This window comes from Plectropomus leopardus, chromosome 3 (genome assembly GCF_026936395.1).
Source record: "Plectropomus leopardus strain MGB_pleo_1.0 chromosome 3, ASM2693639v1, whole genome shotgun sequence".
Lineage (NCBI taxonomy): Eukaryota > Metazoa > Chordata > Actinopteri > Perciformes > Serranidae > Plectropomus > Plectropomus leopardus.
In genome coordinates this window covers 17,586,211-17,608,434 of record NC_142178.1, presented here as the reverse complement: position 1 = coordinate 17,608,434, position 22,224 = coordinate 17,586,211, and the positions used below count along the sequence as shown (strand labels likewise).

Sequence of the window (22,224 nt, the reverse complement as noted above, 5' to 3'; positions counted from 1 at the left end):
GTACAATACTCGTGCATAAGACTGTTAGCTGCACAAGTTGTCTGAGTTTGCCAACTTATGTTTTGATAGGTTATAGTTTTGCTCTTTTTAAACGAGGTCCCAATTATCTTAATTCATAAAGAACTTTGGCTTTTTTTTATTCTTAGCTCACCATACAGGCATGCACATTTGGCAGTCATGCAAATTGTATCAGATTCGGGATATCAGACTTGATTTATCTAGTTCTAGTAAAAGCTGATTACTCCATTTAAGTTTGTACTTCTACTTTAAGACCCCAAATTTTCTTTTTGCAGCCATCATCCACAAGAGGACCGATCCCTCACCCGTCCTTAAATCTGGCCTCTCTCTCTCTCTCCTTCTTTGCAGAGGCAAGTACACACGACAAATTAGGTTTTCGAGGCTCCCGCTGCCAGAGCCGCTGCACTACTAATTGTATGTCTCCAGATATTCTGCTCTACTTCCTTAATCCTTAAAGCTGTGTCAGGGTTTTCTCCCTTGCGAACAGCATTCACCGCAGCCGCTGGTGCACATCAGTGCTTCTGCAGGTGTTCACCTAAGTGGGAACAGTGCGGCTGAATTGGTCGCACTTGGTTTTATTAAGTTCAGGTCCCCTGCAGACTTCACTGCCGCACTCGCACTGCTTGCATTTATTGCATATGAATAAAATATTCATATCACTGCAGCTTTTGGGGCTCTGAGCTGTCAGTCTGGCCCTCCTTCAAATAAGAATGATGTGTTTATTTACTCATGTGGGCAAATTAAAAATTAATATGAATATACAGTAGGATATTTGCCAGGTGATGCACAGCGTGTGTCCTATTCACTGTAATTTGAACTGTCTGTGATGATTTAGCACCTGTGTGGACTCAGAGTGAATAAGATGTATGATGCTGCACTGTGTGTGTGCATGATACTGGAGGCATTTACATATTCTGCACCTCCTCATTGATGGACCTTCATAACTTGTGGGCTTCGGGGAAGAGAACAACAGGATGGGGCAAAAAATGTACGCTGTCAGCAAAACTGAAATCCAGAGAGGTGTGGTGCAGAAACACAATTAAGTTGGTACAGTCCATCAAAAGAAATGCACAATTGACCTTAACTGTTAAGAGGATGAGAGATTAGCCATCGGACTATAAAAAATGTGTTATAGTTCAAGGTTTTGATTAATATGCATATATGCTTTCTTGCTGAGAATTAAACGAGAAGATTTGTACTTACAGTCCTGTCAAACAATAAAAGCACAAAAGCTGCAAGTTGCAGTTGTACAGGGGTTATGTCCTGGATTTTTAGTGGCTCATCTTTTCTTGTCTTCTCCATGAGGTTGCTAGGCAACCAGCAGAAACTTAAAGCTGCCCCACACCCTTCTGATGTCAAATTGGAGGGTCCTTGTCCAACCATTTCTGCAACTGTCTTAAACCGACAATCAACGTTCACACCAGACTCACACAGTGATTGACAAGCATGTGAACTTATCTCTCAGCATCAGACATTTCTTTATTTTTTACACAACTGTTCCTGTTGTCTTTAATGTGAACAACACACCAGTGTCTGCCATTGTATATTAGTACGTGTAGCATGTCAGACCAGTGACATATGTGACGTATGTCACATGACATAACATACTTATTCAATTCCAAACCATGTAGTCAACCTGGTAATTTTGTTGCCAAAACCTAACCAAACCTAAGGTAGTTCAAAAGCTGAACTGCGACCGTTTCATGACGTTAAGGATGTGTATAAAACTGCGACTGTTAGAACAATATCATATGTTGTTTTGGGGCTGTTTTGGAAGTCAGTGGAAATTGACCAATTGTGTTGTTTTGTTTTTTTTGGGGGGGTATAAGAGAGCGTTGCGCAAAAGCTGGTTCTGGTCTAATATAGCCGGTCCTTAAAGTTGCAGTGTGGACTTTTCTTGTAAACAAACTTCACATTCAGCGTTTCTCACCAAAATGTACTGTGAGGTCTAACAAAAGTGAATAAATGCATATTCTTCCTCAGAACTCTCAAGAAGCCAAATTTCCTTAAATGTTTGAAACCTGCATTATTCACATTCATGTTCACCAGCTTTTAGTCTCCTTCTCTCCTGCCTTGGCTGGTGCACTGTGACTCTTGGTGCATTATTGCCACCTGTGCATCCGTGGAAAACTGTGATAACCGTTTCAGCCAATGTGCTAAGCTAAACTAACCAGTTGCTGGGTGTACTCTTATATCACTGGACACAAACATGAGATTGGTATCAATTAGGGATGGGCATTTTAAGTAACTTCCGTATTCAAATGCCCACATAAAATTATAACAGAGAACTCACAAAAAAAAACAATCTAATGTGAGAACAGGAATGTAAATTGACCAACAACAAAAAAGTGCAATTGGAAATCCATTGGTTTTACTGACAGGTTTTTAAAAGTTAACTTAAAAAAAAGCAAACTTTCTGTCGCTTCCATTAAAGTTACACAGGTTAGATGCAGCACTAAGGACTATCTCTGAGCTGCTGTCCTCCCAGTCAGTTCAACATCTGCCTAGTTAGCACAGGTTAGTACGTGAGTACTCATGCCCACCCCTCTAGTATCAATCTCCTCATTTAACTCCTCATTTAACTCTCGGCAAATAAGCACATTCCCCAAAATATTGAACTATTGCTTTAAAAATAATGACAGCTATCACAGTAGGATTTTGAAATGTTCCACAACTGCAGAACTAATGAGTCTAAAAGACCACGTACAGTAGCTCTGCGTGATTTTACACAGGGGATTTGTGTTTTGAATTATATAAGCGCAGAATCAATTTCTCTTGCAGCAGCACCTTTTTGTCCCCATAATGTAGTTGTGCTGGCTATAAAACCCTTCAGCCCCTTGTTTGTGTGTGTGTGTGTGTGTGTGTGTGTGTGTTTATAACGGGCATATGGCGTCTCTCTCAACCTGAGCAAAAGGTTTCTTAAGGTGAGGCAGTAGCACCTCAGGACACTCTGTCTCTGCCAGGATCAGTATTCTGTACGTGAGGTGCAAATGGGAGAAATTAGATTTCTTACAGTTGTGTGTGAGAGTGTGTGCGTGTCTTCATGTCTAATCATCTCCTCACACTTTTCTCAATCAGATTACTCTCCTCTCCTCTCTGCTTCCTCCTGTCTTGTCCAGTTGCACCTCCACCCTGTCTAAAAGCCCACAGAGGCCCGCCCCTCCCATACTGCCTGGAGGGGACTGTACTACAAACACACACACAAAGAAGCACATAAACCCTCCCCAACAAGTGTGAGGGAGTGTGAGGACGCATTGGTGCTCCAGCCACAAACAGACATACTGTAGCTCAGACAGCACAGAGACCAATAGTGGCTGATTCAGCTACTGAATGATAGAAGAGGGAAGACGGGAGTGACAGCATACTGTATGTGTGTGTGTGTGCTTAGCTGAGTGTGTCTGCGTGCGTACATCAGACTGTCTGTACCCCAGCAGACAGCAGCACACAGGTCATCAATGGAACTGTCAGATGATCCAAGGTCGAGGGGGCAAGAGGAGGCTCCCCCAGCGCCCCTGCCCTGTGTGTCCCAACTGAAGAGCAGCAGCTACAGCGCTGTCCAACAGCAGGGCTACTCTGCATCCATCTTCCTACGACGCAAAGACAAGCCCGAACAGGTGAGATGACCGTCAAGTACCTCTCAAACATGATTTATTTAACTGCATATCCGCCTTTTGGAAGTTGAAGAGGTGAAGTCAAGACTTTGAAATGTAATAGTTGCATGTATCGACAAAAACTAGTTAAAGTATCTAAAGTATATTAAGATTATTCAGCCACAATATGCAGCATGGCACCCTGTGAGGCTTTAGTTTCACCCACTGGAAACCCATTCATTCTGCATGCCTGCGGTGCAGCAGCTTAGTTCTGGAGAACTGCTGCTGGAGAAGTGTGCAATTGAGCTCTGTTGCCTCCAATGAGAATTGATTACCACTTTCTTCACCACTGCCATACACCCAGGGCGCACACACACAAAGACAAAAAAAAAACCACACACACACACCTAGGATCCTACCATCTGAACTTACAGAATGTACAGTTTCTTTAAAATATTTTTGTGCATTTTTTATAATTTGTAAACCACTTTCAAGTAATTCATGTTCTTTAGAACTTGAAAAATCAAAAGAAAACTCCAAGGCACTCTGTAAAATGTTAAAAAGCCCCTTTTTTCATCTTCTGCATTTTAATAGTATATCTTATTTAAAGATAGAGATGAAAAATTTCATGAGCTGGAGATTCTCTTCTATGAGCAAAAGCTAAAGCAGGGCAGAGCTGAAATGATTCGCTGTTCAATCAATTAGTCAACCAACAGAAAATAAATTAGCAACAACCTGGACATTGGAATACTCCGTCCATTTATTTGCCAAACAGAAATACCAAGCATGTCTGCCTTTTTGTCTTAAATGATAATCAACTCACAGGAATACTTAACTCCTCAAATGATCATTTGTATATCAGTTACTTAGCCGTGATACATTGAATTTGTGAAAAAAAAAAAAAAAAATTCTTGAGAAAAAAAATCTTAATGCAGTGACTTATTAGGGGTTTGTGTTAAAAAAACTCAAAAAAACTAATAGTAGTAATCTAGTCATATACTTCTCATATAGAAACCCCATTTCCAACGAGGAACTAAAACTGAAGTGAAAATGATCTATAATTTATTCAAAGCCAGACTCAGTCGACAAAAACAGCCATTTTTCCTCGCTGAACATGCGAGCTGCTGGTCTACCACTGCCTCAGTCAGTTAGTTTGTTATTGTGTGACTTTGTTGAGTGTGAACTTACCCTTTTAAACTCCAAATACGTACATTAACACATACTATCCAAAATTTGGACATTTTGAAATGAGATTAAACACCTGTAAATCAATGCTAGTGATTCCATGAAGAATTGCACATTTGGGTTTGTTATCGGTGGATCAATAAGTATTTGCCGGCCAACAAATGAGATTCAGTGGATTTGGGATCACTGCAGTCACCCGAGCGTGCCAAAAATGCAAACAAGGGCTGATGATAAATGTATGCTAACAAAAAAAAAGGAATAATATCAGTACGACCCCTTTTTCTCCACTTTTTTTCCTGTTACACAATTAAACAAAGAGATGGAAAGAAAAACAGGAAAAACTGTTGAGTGCTGAGTGCTTTTTTTCTTCTTGTTTTTTTTCCTCCATCCAGCAAGTGCTTAGTCATGAAAAAAAAAAAAAATCCATCGTCAAATGATCAATCAAACAATTAATTCCTCTCCCCTCTGTTAAGCATGTGGGCTGCTGGTTGTTGAGGCTGAGCAAGTAGAGACACTGACGGAGCTTTCTGAACACGACAACCTAACAGGGTCATTTCTCACTGCTGGATGGATCCCTGTCTGCACCTCATCCACAGCTGTTGGCACGGGGCCCAGCTGTCTCCGGTGGCGTTGCGCCCAGTCAGCCTTCACTCAGCACATATAACCCTGACTATGATTCCATGGCAACATAAAAAAAGAAACACCACGTCCTGTGCATGCATGGAAACCTGCTGTTGAGCTCTTGGTGTGAAGGTTATACGCCTACATTGAGGCGTCCTTCATCGGCAACTCACAGGGGTGTTTGGGTAGGATGGCGTTCGAATGTGCTTTGCAGTGTGGTTCTTGAAGATTTATAATTGGTCTCTTGTGTTGGAGAACCGTGCTGTGCGTCTGCACAGTGAGTCTGAAGGGAGTAGGAATGAACTGTAAAGGCTGCTGTGACCTTTGAACTGCTCTCCTGCAAACAGCGTCACTATAAAAAGAGTACAGATCAAAAAGAGCTCTAACACAGAGTGGTTGGCATTTCATATATTAGAATTCAATGTTGCGTCATGGTGGTGACTGTGCAGATGATGAATTGTTTATGTCAACAGTTTCCTAGTGTGACCGCTACCGCCTGTTAAGCCGGGGATCTCATTCATGTTGTTGCTCAGCTAAAATTCGCCCTGTGGTTCAGTCTCAGCTGATGATCTTTGCTCATGATAGTCAGGGAAACGGTGAAATTTCTGTTTGAAATCGTATTTGTTTGACCCCATATGTTCAGCTTTAGAAACACTCACCTCTCCTGGGAAGTGGTCCAAACATTTCTGTCCCCTTTGTCTCTTTCTGTTTTGCTCACGGGCAGGCTGACGTTCAGAGGGCACCTGCCCCGGACAAACACAGCCGGTCTCAATGCTATGACTTTGTTCCTTGTTGCTACCAAAATCTCTCTGGATTCCCACAGTGCTCCACAAGTCACAAACACACAGTTTGTTCATTAGTATACTATTGAGATAAATTAAGAGTTTTACAATAAAATAACTGTTCAATTGAATATACTGAATGCAACATGACTAAATCCATAATTACGCTCTCTGCACTGTTGGGAGCATAGGCATGAACTGCAACGGACTGGAGACAAGGACAATTTAGGATCTTTTATACTCCGTGTGGGTTTTTTTCTCATACTGATATTCTCCCAAACTATAAGGGGCTCCGCCCATTCATATCCACGAAGTTAGATAATGCCTGATGTGCACGGACAGGCGAAAACCATTCATTGATGAAAAAAGCCTGCTGTACAGGGACAACCCGTTCTCATTCCGAACTCGTCAAATAGCGCCGCTTTGTCAGTGCTTTCTGCGTATGAGTGTGACGCCAAAAGCCACCCTCCGCGTACCCATGCAATGTGTCAGAAGATAGTGCCGTCTGAAAGAACCGGTGGTGTTGTTATCATACCCCGGAGGACAGCCGGATGGCAGTGGCTGAGTCCACATGCAACGTGCACAGGCGCCGCCACTTGACAACGTGGCCGGATGAAACTGGTTGCGTGCACCTGAAATGCTGAAGGACAGCATCAGCTAATAACACTGCCAATGAAAACATTAATATAAGGAGCGTGAGTGTGCTCATAGGGGACATGTCTCCATTTCCTGCCATTGTAGAAGAATGAAGCCAAAATATCCCAGATATGGCCGCTGCCATCTTTCCCAGGTGACGTCTTTTAGAGCCTTTGCAGTAGCGATCTCCATGGTAACAATGTCCCACCCATGCATCCATTCAGCCAGTCATGAGTAAGCAGGGTTGATCATGAGCACACCAGTTGGCACACAGCCATCAATCATGGCATCAAACCCCCAAATGAGAGAAATAATCTTTAGGTAAAATCTGCTAACATGGAGGGGGCTGGATTTATGACCTATACTGCATCCAGCCTCCAGGGGGAGCTCTAGATGTTTTGGCTTCACTTTTTGGTGAGCTGTCATGTTATCCATCTTCATTATACTGTCAATGGGAGAAATCCGCACTGTGTCTAAAAGAGCCAAACGTTTCCTCATCATGATTCCACAAAATCATTACTCAAGTGTAAGAGTCTACAGCCATGCTAGCAGCTCTGTGAGGCTGCACCACTGAAACGGTTCTTTAATCAAAATGCAAATGCTATCATGACAACAAGCCTACAGTGACAAAGCTAGCTGATATTCAACAGGTGCAGATAGCCACATGACATCACATCCGGGCTAACCTCCTCACAGCATGCTAACTTTAAAGAAAGTACAGCTGAGGCTGATGGGAATGCCGTTAGTTTTGCAAGAGTGTGGTCATAAACCAAAGCATTGGACAAACTCAGATTTGTTCCTGATGATTGAGCTAGATGAAAAGTCAGAGGATCACCAAAGTGATTACAGGTCTCTCTTTGAGGAGCATGAGCACATGTACAAAATCTCACAGCAATTCATCTAGCAGTCTTCAGGTCCCGTTGAGCACTACTGTAACTAGGATTGCAGCAGTATGAGATTTTCATGGTACAATAACTGTCTTGGAAAATACTGCAGTACCACAGTATTACAAAATTATTATTATTATTATTGTTATCATTATTAATAATGTCATCAGTCATAATGACCTTTAAAGAAAATAAAAACAGAAAGGCTAGTTTTAGTTGAACAAATGTCGGTCTCTTGAAAATATCTAAAATGAAAATGAGATTTTCCATACAGTTGCTTTTTTTCCAATATCTATGATATTGGGGGGGGGGGGGGAAGAAAATGTACACAGTATGATAATCGTCAACGTTTGTATCACGGTATACCTTGAAACCGGTATTTAGCTGCAACCCAAACTGTGCCAAAAGTTAGTAAACTTAAAAAATTCCTCCTTTTATTTCTTCAATCGTTCATTTCTCTCTCGTCCCTCATTAGGTCCCTCCTTTACTCCCTGTACAGTGCTGGACTCATAACCACAGCAGCAGCTTGCCTGCAGTCAGCAGCATATGTTGTTTTCCGCTATTAGGCAATGCTATATTCATCCATGAGAGAAAAGGGTAGGGGCGAAATAAAATGCTGGAAGAAAGTGTTTGTATATTTCATTTCCTCCCACCGAGGCCCTTCAATGTAGTTCTGTGCAAAACAACGAGGCAGAGCTTTAAATTTGAAGCTATACAGTGGAAATGAAACATGCAGGAGTGGTGCATGACTGAAAAGCACATTCCTTACAATGATTTAAGCACAGCGGCGATTAAAACATACTCCTGACTTACAATCATTTCATCAGTTGAAGTTATTATTGGGAGAGCTGTTTTAAATTCTTTTGTCTTTCCAGTGCAGAGCTGTGTGTGTGTGTGTGTGTGTGTGTGTGTGTGTGCGTGTGCGTGTGTGTGCGTCTCACCTAATGAGTTCAGAACAATTTGAGAGTTTTGTAGCAACAGTCACACACAGTGGATCACCAATGGCATGTTTCTGCATCCCTCCCCTCTAAGCCCAGCCCAGCTGCTTTCTGCCAGATGAGTTTTGTCCAGAAGGCAGATAAAAGAGGAAGATAAAGAGGAAAGAGGAAGAGGAGGGAGGAATCGAGGAGGAGGGGGGTTGCTGGGGCTCGGAGCTACAGCTCTGTATTGGCCGTTTGAATGAGAGGGGCTGGTCTTTTTCCATCTCTCTCACCACCTCCTCCTCTGAGGAGCAGAGAGTGAGCAGCACACACACACACACACACACACACACACACACACACACATAGATACTTACAGCCAGAGGCTGGAGGAACCATGTTAGGACATGGGACGGACCAGGACTCGAGATACACACACACACATACCTTCCAGCACAATGAGGAACCAGCAGGATGAAGACAGTGGCAAAGAGTGAAGACATCAGAGCGGGACAGGCTGAGGGGTGGAGGATGAAGACAGGCAGACAGACAGATGTGTGACTGAGCTGCTGTTTCCACACCTGTCAGAGAAGTTTGAAGGAGTGCTGCTCTCATGGCGGGACCAACCCCACAGGAGCCCTTGAAGGTGACGTTTACAGCCCTTAACTACACATCCGTTTCATATGTGATATCATTCTCACTTTGTCTGTTGGTGGGATTTCAGTGCATGTTTGCCTGAGGCTTTTCTTGCTGGCGTTCTTTAAATTATGCATTCATGCAGTCATTTGAATGAAGCCTTAACTTTGTCAATTATGCAGTAAAAACACCGATTTGTAAAATAAACACAGTTCGGGCTGTGACCAATAATTTCAATATCAGTCAATTTAGCAATTATTTGTCTAATAATTGGTTGATCAGTCTGTCACTGCAGTGCCCACGGGGCCATCTTCAAATTGCTATATAGATATTTCATTTAAATGATTTAAACAGAGAAAAGAAGAACATAGACAAATGTGGGATTTGCTAATCAGCTAATATTTGGCATATAGCTTGATAAATGTCAGTTCTACTGATTATCAAAATTGTCTGCAATTTATTTTAAGTTAATGATTTATTCCAAGGGCGTAGGTTTTGTGTACATTTTGGGAGGAGCATATATGAAATGGGGGTTAGGGATCCACCACCCCTTATCTGCATTCTGGTGAATTTTTATGAAAAAATCTGACTTTGTCTTTAATTTTGTCCGAGTTGAAGTTCTCTGCTACTTTCATCTTTATTATTAGAGGATGCAAATGAACATGTTCTAAATGTTGAGGGGGATGTGTCCCCTGCATTTCCCCCTTGAAATCTACACCTATGAAATGTCTGAAAATACTGGAAAAAAATGTCATTACAATTTCTTATTCAAATTGCTTGTTTGCTTGAAACCCAGACATTCAAATTACCACGATATAAGACAGAAAAAAGAAAATCTTCACATTAGATAAGCTGGAACCAGCTTATATTTGGCAATTTGTCTGATAAATGACTTAAATGCTTGTATTTATTATCAAATTTGATGCCAATTAGTGTTTGATTAACAATTTGGTCTATAAAGTCTAATGTAACAAAATTACAATTCAAGATATCCAATTTACCACAATATAAAACACAGAAAAGAAGAAAATGCATTGAGCTAACAAGCTAGTATTCTAGTATTGGGCATATTTGTATGATAAATTATACATGTTTTCTTTGTTTTTTGACAGTTGGTTTTCTTTCAACCTTATGATCTTATTAAAAGCATTATTTTCTGATCACTGCTCTGCACTCTGTTGTTGCATATTAAGCACATATTTTGACGTTTTAATTTTGTCTGTTGTTTTACTGCATCAGCTGTATGTTTTAATATCTTGTATCACCTTGCATCGTGTCGCTAACTTATGGCGAGGTCGCCATTGTAAACACAAATTAGTTCTGAACTGACTTAAGAACTGGTTAATCTGGTTAATGATCTAGGTTATTAATCTGGTTAATAACAGTGAAATAAATCATTTATTTATCATGTCAGCTATGAACTCAGTTATGTTATTCACACTGCTCTGAAATCAGCTGTGGAAACCTGCTGTGTGTGTATCCAGTGTGTTATTGTGTGCTTGACGTGAAGGAAATATTAGATCCCTTTGCACCAGCTGTAAGTCCACTGACCTGTCTCACTCTGTCAGACTCGTTCTGTATCATGAGGCTTTATTTCTTAGCAGCCATGTACAGATCCACAAGTCAAGCATGGTCCTTGACTCTGATAAATGTGTTGAAGAGCTCAGTGGTCTCGGCGGACAGCAGAAAGAGTGTGCAGTGTATCCGGCTGGCACCAGTCTTTCAGCCTCATTGCCTGAGACAGACAGCGGAGGAAGAGTGGGAAATGAAGTTGACAAACACCCTCCAACCCCCATCTTCTCTCCGACTTGGTGCTGAATGTTGTTTTTCTTTTGTTTAATCATCAGATTTTCTAGAAAACTTGGACCTGGGAGACATCATTTTGAGAAAGACTACTGCTTACACTCCCAAACTAATCAGCAAGATACAATTCATTTGATTGATCGAACACAACAAAAGAGAATATATAATGTGATGTGATGACAGCCCACAAAACCAACACAGCCAAACAAGGCCGGGAATGAGATGGTGAAAATCTGTAGGCGTAAGCAAAAGAGAAGTGCCTAACTGCACTTTTAAAACAGTGGAAATCAAGACACCCCAGGCTGGATCAGGGCAATAAGGCTGCTGGTTCATAACCACTGACCCCACTGACTGTCAATCCGCCCTTATTATATAGCATACACTGCAAACACATACATGCACACTAATATAGCCTCTAATATTGCTTGTCATAAAGACAACATTGAGAATACCCATGCTGGCACTGAGGTCATAAAATCTCTTTCAGCTTGGGGACTCGCTTCAACAACAAAGCAGGCAGTCGGCTATACAGAAAAGCATAAAGCAGAGCTTCCAATATTCCTTACAGTTGAGCTTTAGTGTGTATCAATTTGCCTTCAGCTGGAGAGCGTTACACTTCGCTTGTTCTCTGTCCTGTGGCATAAAGTGGGATTTGTGAGGGCTGCCTCGGAGCTTAGCAGCCTGGTTGTCAAATCAAAAGTTTCAAGTCAGAGGACATACAGTTGTTGCTGTATCGACCAGGAATCCAAACCTCTAATCAATGATATTGAATGAGGACATTAGCATTTAATGGACGATATTCCCTTTGGTGCACCACCCAAAACGGATTGTTGTGTCAATGTCTTCACTGCAAGTTGTTAACCTGGTCCATGACAACAAAGCTGAACTCAGCAGAGCTGCAAACTATGCATCCTCCACAAAAACATTATGAATTAAATCAGACTTTTGTGTGTCTAATTCATCTTCCAGACCCAGCAGAAGTGCATTGCCATCTTTGCCCTACTCTGCTGCTTTGCTGTGCTGGTGGCTCTGATTTTCTCATCGGTGGACCTATGGGGAGACGATGAAGACGGTATCACAGAGGAAAACTGTAGCAGAGACTGCCGGTAAGATGTTCTGCAAGTGTGACATGATTCATTAATATTGTTTCCCCAAGTCTTCAGGCAGTAACTCGTCATTATCTACTATATAATCCTCAAATCAGCGATATTTCAGAAGAACTCAGAGGACCCCCTTGAAAATGAGATGGTTCATCTCAAGGGGTTTATCCTAATGAATAAATGTGTACAACGCTGGTTCCTTTGCAACTACTCAGGAATGTGTGTACCTTACTGTGTCTATATGCTACCTTAAGAGTATAGTGTCATATTTGTTCACAGAGAGAGAAGAACGATTTAAAAAAAAACAGTGCAACAGAAGCAAAGTTATCACACAATCATTTCTATTCCACGTTCTTCTTCTTCACTGTCAAAACCAGGTGCCTACAATATCCAGAATGCAACACAACTGTCAGAGTTTGGTTGGTGATTCCTTGGACGAAACAATGTATTGACTGATTTAAATACGTCTCTTTCACAACGCAAGTCAGTGGGAAAAAGTCTTTTTAGGCCACATGGTATCACATTACGGACCTGGAAGTTTTAGCTACAGTTGGCCTAATACATCCATGGTCAGCATGGCTTCAGAGTCCGGATCACTTCCTGGGGGCTTGACAGATTTGGATGCGTTATGCTCGTGGCGGCTATTGTAACCTCTAGCTATACGATGAGCTGACTCTCAGATCTCTGGTTACTCTTTCTAACTCCACACCTCCAGATTTCTTTCATTCTAAACTGGTAGCTTTCAGCCTGACAATGACTTAAGTGACATCACTTAAGATAATTTACCAGATTTTGAGCAGCTTCCTCTGTAGACACAAAGTGCTTTATATTACTTTTTGCACGTGCCGTAGTACTAAAGACGTTTGAACAGGCTTTAATGTGTAAAATAGTTCCACTTTAAGGTTCGAGAAAAATCAAGCTTTTGTTTGCAGCATCGTGCTCGTGGAGAATATTCCAGACGACCTCAGTCTCCCCCTGGATGGCAGACCCCACCTCCCTCTCTCTGGTGGCTTTCACACATTGTTGGACCAGGCAAAGCACTCGGTTGAGGTGGTGTCCCCTGCCTGGGCCTTAAACCCCTGGGACCAGGAAACAATGCCAAGCACTGCCAAGCAGGTACAAAGTCAAACAGTCTGAATATATCCTGGTGCATTCCTGCAGTGCCTGAACCAACTGCATTTCTCAGGTGTTATGTGAGAGAAAATGCAATTATTTTTGCAGTAGATCTGTGTGTAGTCTTTTGATGAGGTTAGTCCTGCTGAGATGTAAGTAACGCCCTTTTAAGAGACATCCAGAAATGTTGTTCAGATCCCAGTTATAGGCTACATAGCATCACTCTCTTCCTCAGGGTCGGCTGTTGTTCCAGAGACTGCTCAGCCTGAAATCTCGTGGGGTTAAACTGAAGATTGCCAGCAGTCTGACTAACTCGGCCGAACTGAAGACCTTGGCAGCACACAGTGAGTTTCTGTCATGTTTTCACTTAATAAAAGCTATTCGGTATGCCACTGTAGCCTTTTCAGAATGAAGATTTATCGCTCCTAACAATTCACCTGACAACATTCATGGTGCTCAAACCATTTTTTTAAAGAAGATCCCCATTTACTGTATGACAATAGTACTTTTTTTTTTTTTTAGTTGACAGGCTCATTTACACTGTGCAGCCCCCCCGCCAGCAGCTCCACAGCATGGGTCATACAACCTTCATGTCTGCCAAACTTCACAATGAAGGTCAAAAAATCATGAATGTGCAAATGTACCTGGCTGGTTTCCTTTCAAAGCCTCTCAGACCGCCTGCCTGCTTTGCCCACGTCTGTCATACAGTCCAAGCCCACCGGCACATTTCCTCAATTCTCTCATTTTTCACACAGCCACTACTTTACATCTGTCTCCTTGTCTCATGTTGTCTAGATGCAGAGGTTCATTTTGTAAACATGACAGTTCTGACCAGAGGAAGACTACATTCCTCATTCTGGATAGTGGATCGGAAGCACATTTACATGGGGAGCGCTGACATGGACTGGAGGTCACTCTCCAAGGTAACAACAAACATCGACAACATGAGCATGCAGAGTAACAAATCCGACCAGAGGATAAATGAGGCTCTGCAGTCAGGTGTGCTCAGGTCTGCAGTTCTTTTGCAGTAGATACAAGTCTAACAGAAATAAAAGCTGGATAAGTCTAATTAAATGATAACATTTGCACCCCAGAGGGGCATAAAACATAACAGTCTGGATTAGTTCCACTCTAAACTTTTACCTTTTTATGCAATTACTTCAGCAACTCTAATAGGCATCAGGGATGATTTAAAATTGCTGTCTGAGGCTTGCCACAAAGACAAGTAGCATTTCGCTTTGCATTTAGTATGTAATTCACCACAGAGGAGGAACAGGCAGCATTAGCATACTACTACTTGAAGTGATTACCTGGCACTTTTCATGCTTCAGCGCCGGCTGGAGGTAGAACTACTGTTCAGCGTAATTAACTAAGGAGCCAGAGGGAAGAAGGGGCACATATATGAATATGTGTGTGTGGTGTGAACACACACAAATGATAAAGGGGCTGCTAAGAAAAGAGACAAAAAGGGAGCAAGTCAGAAATTCACCATGCATGTAAGGTTTATAGACCAAAACGTCTGTGCGCTTCCTTCTGGGTCACTCACCAAAATAGAATACAACAAATTCAATTAATGACCAGGCAAGAATATAATTAGAAAAACTATTGTTTGCTTTTCATTTTGCCGTTTTCAGCCATGCTTTGCTCAAGACTGAAATATCTCAACGATTGAATGGACGGCTATTAAAGGGGACTATGCCTCCGTTAAAAATTCATACATTTTATTCATAGAATTTAAGACAGTCAAAAAATATCAATAAACATTAACCTTTTTTTCTCCAGTCTATAAGGTATAGTGCTAAAACTCATGTTTGTGATTTCATATGGTATTAAATCTTGAGTTATTACATAGACAGTGAATGGTAAAAGATGTTATACTAGATGACACTGAGAGCAAACAGGGGAACGGTCTAAGAATATGGATGCATTTTCAGTTTCAGACCTGATAACCACTATACTTGTGGTTTTGAGTGAAATGTCTCACCAACTGTGATGACTGTCAATAAATTTAGTACACATGTTAATATCCCCCTCAATATGAATTGTAATAACTCTGATCCCTTACATTTTGATCTAGCACCATCATATCGTCAAAATTTAAGTTTGTGAAAAACTTTGGTTTATGACCAAATACATGCAAAACTAATGACATTCCCCTCAGCTGTTGGGTTGCTTAATATAGATGGCCAGATGGAGCTACTGACAATTTGACTGCTGACAAAAAACAAAAGCCATGACTAAATGTCAGGAATTCCTTTATGCTGACAAAGTATACAAACTAGTGGAAAACTATGTCAGTATGAGAGCTGGGAAATCCCAAACTAAAAGGCTACTTTTTTTGTTTCTTATTTTACAGATAATGAACCAATTATCTGATGTGCATAGACTAATACCAGGACGGTTAATATTTAAGCATGTTAGGTGATTCATTTGTCCTCAAATAGGCAGGTTTTCCTTTTCCTTTAAAATACAAATATACAGCTTTAGTTTGAAGGAGTGCATTGATTACAAGGAACAAAACATGTACTGGGAACAAGCCTCTAGTTTAGGGGAGATTCATGGGTGCCCACTGAACAAATTTTTTAATTTGGATATCTTGAGAAGATAATTCAAAGGACTCCTTTGAAAATGGCCACGCCAGTTGTTCCCTTGCCAAAATTTAGCCTGAATTTTGAGTGTTATTTAGCCCCCTTCCTGATAGGTTATGCTAACACAATACCAGTGGATGCCTTAAACTGTCTAGATTCACTACCTATGTGTTAGTTTAAAAAATGAGTGCGCCACAGTCTCTTAAATGGGGGTCAACAATTGTATTGTGGGGGCTGTGGCCCACTGCTAATACCACTGCTAATACCCCCAATTAGAATATGTTATATTATATATAATGTCATATAGGAAATAACATGTTTTACAGACATCAGCAAGTTAGCCCTCTCATTGTGAGCATGTCAACGTGCTTATGTTTGCATTAAGCACCACTGTGTCCCAGCCTCACTGAGAGTTTGGCAGTAGAGTCTAGAGAAAAAACCCTGATCCTATTATAATCTTATAACTGAATCAGTTACAATTAGATTATCAAATCCTCTCACACAGTATTACTACTCTCCAAAATCAGTGTCAATGTTGCCTTTATTCTCACTCTACTTCCTCTCTCACATTGTTTACGCATGTCTATGCAGTAAACACAGCAACACTCAGTCTGCAACTCTTCCTGCTGCATCATCTCCCTCTGTGTGCTCCTTTCTGACACCCCACAGAGGAAAGAACTGGGGGTGCTGCTGTACAACTGCAGCTGTCTGGCTCTGGACCTCCACCGAATCTTTTCCTTTTACTGGCAGCTCCACGAGAGGGACTACATCCCCTCCATCTGGTCGAAGAGAGTTACAGCCCTCTACGGAAGGCACGACGCCCTTGAGCTACAGCTCAACGCCACCAAGGCCACAGCTTATGTGTCTGTGAGGAACCACTTTATGTCGCAGTATTTACTGCATGTTACACATAAACTGATGCTGCACAAAGTGCACAAACACCAGGTTGTGTCAGTAATAAGTTATTAGGCTGGTTTATATTCCTCTTAAGGCACCAATTTCCCAAGTCTGGACTAGATGGTGAATGTCTTTATGAAAGTTTCATTACCAGCTAATAACAGTCACACGCAGGGGGTGATTAATCATGTTAATATCACGCTGAGGAGCATCTTGAGTCTGAATATCTCAGTATCTCAACCTAATTTGACAGTAATGAATCTTGTTATCCTCTAAGCGACAAGATGCTTATCTGTTGCATTTAGGACATTCATCATCCTATAGGAACTAATGAAGCCATGCTGTCACGAGCTGCCGGCAACTCCAGCCTGCTCTTCTTCTTCATGATGATACTTTGTTGGGGAAATGTGCCTTGTTTTTCTTGCTCTTTACTATGTTAAAATGTTACACTGAATCTGATACTTGCTTTTTAGATTCTAAACTCTTAATAATGTTGTCCTTTTCAATGTAACATTTTTTACTAGGATGTAAATTACAAGATCTTAATAATGTTTTTGACCCCCAGTTCTTCGATTTTCATAATCTTTATTAGTTTGGGTACAGACTTGTCTGAGTGATGTATCCTCTCTGCAGACCTCTCCTGAACTCTTCTGCGCTAAAGATCGCACCAGAGATGTAGATGCCATCTATCAAGTCATCCAGAGCGCAAAAACGTTTATCTTTATATCTGTGACGGACTACCTCCCTCTGTTGAGCAGGAGTTTCAGAGGAACCTCGGTCACAAGGTACATCAGTACTCTGTTATAGGGGAGACAAGGATTAGTTGATACACAGCTATTTTCTGGCTACTATGTTTAAATATATAAAAGTTGGTAACTTTTATTGTGAGCATAACATTTCAGTTTTATAGTACTGAAAGTTAAAAAGTAGTCTTTGGACTAAATGTATTGTAAAACTGTGTAAGACAGAATAATTGATGTGTTATTTATAGTTAATAGACAAAGGGATCAGCAACATTTTAACAAGATCTGAAACTCTGTGATGAGTGATGGTAGCTGGATTACATGATTACATCACAAACTTGGTTGGCACACTGATTTAGGGTTGGTAGGTGCCAACCAATTGTAACAGTAACAGTTAACTTTATTTACTAACTATAACTTTATTTTGGTAAACGGCAAAAGTATTCAACATTCCTACTGATGAATTGCTTTAAAAAATGTATGGGTTTTAAAAAATGGGCATATATTGTATTAAATGATCATGTTTTCTGGTCCTTGTTTGTTTGACACTGTGCCAGCGAACCCCAGAACATTTAAACCAACACTGTGACGGGGCTGGTTGGCACAAATGCACAAAATGACTTTAATCGCATATCACTTAATTCTATTAAACAGTTGTGTGCATTAACAAATATTTATTTATGGATGAGACTGTAACATTTCATTTGCAGATAGTTAGAATTTTCCAACATGTCAGTGAAGTACAGCCAAGAGTGAAAAGTGTACCAACCAACCCTGGTCTCCCCTATCTGTGTTACCTTTAGATTGTAAAACAAAATTAACAATTACAATTACAATCAACATCAACAGATACTGGTCGCCTATTGATGAGATGATCAGAGAGGCTGTGGTGCTGAGAGGACTCAGAGTTCGCCTGCTGATAAGCTTCTGGAAGAAGACTCACCCCCTCACCTTTAATTTTGTCTCATCCCTCAAGTCCCTCTGCATGCAGCTGCACAACTGCTCATTAGAGGTGGTGCGTGAATTTACAAAATTTCTTGAAATCTGTCTATGAGAGCTGCACTTTAGTATTTGCAGTCAACAGATATGGACATTCTTATGATTCATTATGTAGATATTAAAACTAGAATGGGTGTTGGTATCTTTACATACTGATTTGGTTCAATAATTTTTCTTTTACAGAGGTTTTTTTGTCACAAGCAGCAAGAGGATGATATTCAACATGGGCTCAACCACAATAAGTACATGGTGACCGACAACGCTCTCTACATTGGTAGGAAATGCACCCTATATGTTTTACATTTTAACCTGGTCAGATCCCCCATACATTCCAATGGACATAAGTCTTCTAGGATGTCTAGATCTATGATTATTGTCATTTGACTGCATCCAAATGCACAGACGTATTTGATGGCATGTCTGTAATCCAGTCACAGTGTTCTGTATCCTCTATAGTGTGCTTCAATAGAGCCATGCCCACTTTTTTAACATTATAACCAACCGTGAGGAAAGGAGAAGCACAAGGCATTTTTCAGTCCATTAAAATGTTTGCTCACTCACACACAGAGACACACAAGCAGCAAACTTTCTATAAATCTGCACCAAGAAGAAAACTATGCACTGTATCTCAGAGTCATCATTCCTTGAGATAATACCTGTTGCAGACATGATATCTAAAGTTTGCTGTTTGTCCACAGGTAACCACGACTGGGTCGGAAGTGACTTTGCCATTAATGCAGGAGTTGGGTTGGTGGTCAATATGCAAAACAGTCTTAAAGAAGGAGGAGAGACAATTCTGGAACACGTCAAGGCTGCTTTTGAGAGAGACTGGAGGTCACGTTACGCTAAGAGCCTGCAAGGACACAAGGATCAACAGGGCAAATACAGAAACCTGCAACAAGCGAAAATCCACATGGAGTCTAAGGAGGAAAACGAGTGGAAAAACCCTTTATCTTTATAAGCACAGAATATCTTTCTATACTCTACAGCCTCTGAATACATCTAGATCTTACAACACAATATGAGAATGTGGCTTACAATATTAGACTTAAATGTTATTACTGTCAACAAAGACAAGTCATAATTTCACTCACTACAGCTGCAGGTTACCCAATAGTATCAAACTACTTAATCAAATGTCGACTGTTATACTGTAGCATGTTGTGCTGCATGAATATTCAAAGCAATATTCAATCCGAAGTATTTACTAGGACAAGCAATATGCTGATTATAAGATCAATATGCTCTACGTGAAACTTATTTAAATCCATAAAGATGTCAAACTCACAAAACAAATCACATTTAGTATTTAATGATGATGCTCTATTTTTGCTTATTGTTTTAACGTGTATTTTATAAACCTTTTAATACTTTTTGCATAGTATTTAGGACTTTAATGCTGCATTGCCCTCAGTAGTAATGAATTCAGTTTTTCGAATGCACAAGCTCATGCAGTAGGAGGACAGATGTGATGACAACTGTTTATCATCTCATTGAAAATTGTCATCAAACCTTATAAAAATGTACCTTTTTCCCTAAGGTGTTTGTTGTTGTGTTTATTTCACCATCACCTCCAGGAGCAGAGAGTGGCCGACATTTATACACAAATTAATTCCAACAAAACAAGGTTGGATGCTTCTCAACCCATAATAAGATTTCATGTCTGTGTTTCCTGCTTCACAGGGTTTAATTAGGGCTGACAAATGTAGTGCTGTCCAACCACAGTTCACATTTTCCTTTTATCAGAGCCACTAACAAGCTGTAAGTTAGCAACCAGCTTTCATTTTTTGGGGTCATGCAAATACAGAATGAAAGAAAAGTTTAGAATTGAAACACAGAGAGGCCTCTTGAACCACACAATCGGTTCCTGTTCCTGCATTTAAATTAAGTCTTCCACAGTTTTAATGTAAATTAGAATAAAATAGATGCATGTATGCAGGCAGGCATATCTAATGAGGTTAGTGTGTGTTTTTTTTTTTTTAAAAAAAACCTTCTGAAATTGCACCTACAACAAATCTAAGATATTAGTAATATTAGAGTCACCTGCTGGTAAAACAGAGATACTCCAGCAAGTCCAAGAAGTTACTGTGTGACACTAGAAATAGTCTAATAACATGGATTTAGTTTGATTCGAAGTTTGTGTAATACCTTATCTACACTCTGTAATGACTCAGGCAGACTGCATGAACCATTTTTGTCCACTGGTGGGCAGGCAAACTCCAAAACAAGATGACAAAACACCCAAGGTGGTTTTAAGCGAACCAGGGCCTTCACACCACCCACACTAAACTATCATCAGTCAAAGTGCTGTATTTTAATTAATGCATTTAATGGAATGCTTGGATTTAATCATATCTCAGTTAACAGCACAAACTACTAGTTCCTCTGTTACAAATGGACTATATTCATCTGTTGACTGAGGGCAAACATTTGTCATCTGGCGCTTACATTTTATCAAGACTGAAAATTGAAAAAATCATAGTAATTTAAAATGTTGCATAGAGATTTTTAAGTCAACCTAACTCTTTTAACACAGTTAAAATAAATAAGGAGAGTATATTTAAAACATTTTTTTTAATATTTCCCTATAACTCAATATGTATGTATATGTATATTATGTACATCTTTTTTTATGACGCTGTTGAACTGTGTTGCATTACACTGACAGCTGTTTTCATTATTTTGGCCGCCTCATTGACGATGATTAGGAGTAGGCTATATAACAGAGACACCTCTCTGTACAATGCAATACAGTTTACAAGTAAATTTTACTTGATATTATTATCATTAGATGTGTTGGACACACTAATCAGATCTTTTACCTGTGTAAAATAAGTAAAACTACAGTGTAAAAGTATTAAAACCACAGTACAAATTAAGTACCTAAAGTAAAAGTGCTCATTTTGTAGTATAGTCCATTTCAAAATTATATACATTATACTGCTGAATTATAAATACTGATACAATTCTATGTTCATCACTTTATTGTTGCAGCTGGTAAAGGTGAAGTTAAATCGCTCTACATGTTACTGCAGGGTTTAGCTTCTAAGAATATATGATAACCTATTTGCAAATTTAGATAATTTATTTAAAAAAACATGAATAAATTAAGAAAACAAGTACTGAAATTACTTCAAAATAAATGTAGTGAAGTAAAAAGTGCAATGTTAACCTCTGAAATGTAGTACAATGGAAATGCTCAAGTAAACTACCTCAAAATAGTACTTGAGTACAGTAGGCTAGCTGAGTAAATTTTACATTCAACCAGTGATTATTACAAGGTTTTTACAGTAGGTGAATTTGTAAGAGCTCTACAGCTTTGCTTCCAGTCTTTAACACAAGGAGGCGCCATAATATCATCCCAATCTGCTACCTTTATCAGCTGAAGTTTGGCCTGATGAGTTTGGAGGTTTACTTACTTAAGGTACCTTATTGGTAAAATTAAATAAGGGTATTACATAAAGGTAAACTTTGTTCATGTTTGTAGTGTTAGGTGTTGCAAGAAAGGGACTGTTGTTTATTTAAGGGAGGAGGGGGGTTGCTGGGGTGTGACTTTTTATTATTATTATTATTATTATTATTATTATTACTCTCCCGAATTCTACAAATATGTTTCCTTGAGCCTCCCTGAGTATCTTGGGGACAATGCATGAACCTGATTCCACTATAAATTAGTTTCTGGATCTCAACAATGTTTTTAAAGTTT

General features: G+C 40.1%; 1 protein-coding gene across 4 annotated transcripts; it reads left to right on the top strand.

Moving 5' to 3' along the window:
* The first annotated feature begins 3,306 nt into the window (after nt 1–3,306).
* On the top strand, nt 3,307–20,057 carry pld5 (phospholipase D family member 5). 4 transcript variants are annotated; one of them, XM_088075781.1, is made up of 11 exons: nt 3,307–3,632; nt 12,048–12,184; nt 13,111–13,294; nt 13,527–13,635; nt 13,814–13,906; nt 14,087–14,214; nt 16,549–16,746; nt 17,410–17,561; nt 18,369–18,534; nt 18,702–18,792; nt 19,217–20,057. In XM_088075781.1, exons 1-11 carry the CDS (start codon nt 3,474–3,476, stop codon nt 19,477–19,479), a joined length of 1,680 nt encoding a protein of 559 aa, XP_087931907.1. In that variant the 5' UTR covers nt 3,307–3,473; the 3' UTR covers nt 19,480–20,057. The 4 variants fall into 4 exon arrangements, with proteins under 4 accessions (XP_087931907.1, XP_087931908.1, XP_087931909.1 ...); XM_088075783.1 differs by lacking the exon at nt 3,307–3,632 and adding an exon at nt 8,909–9,285; XM_088075782.1 differs by lacking the exon at nt 13,814–13,906.
* Nucleotides 20,058–22,224: the final 2,167 nt, after the last annotated feature.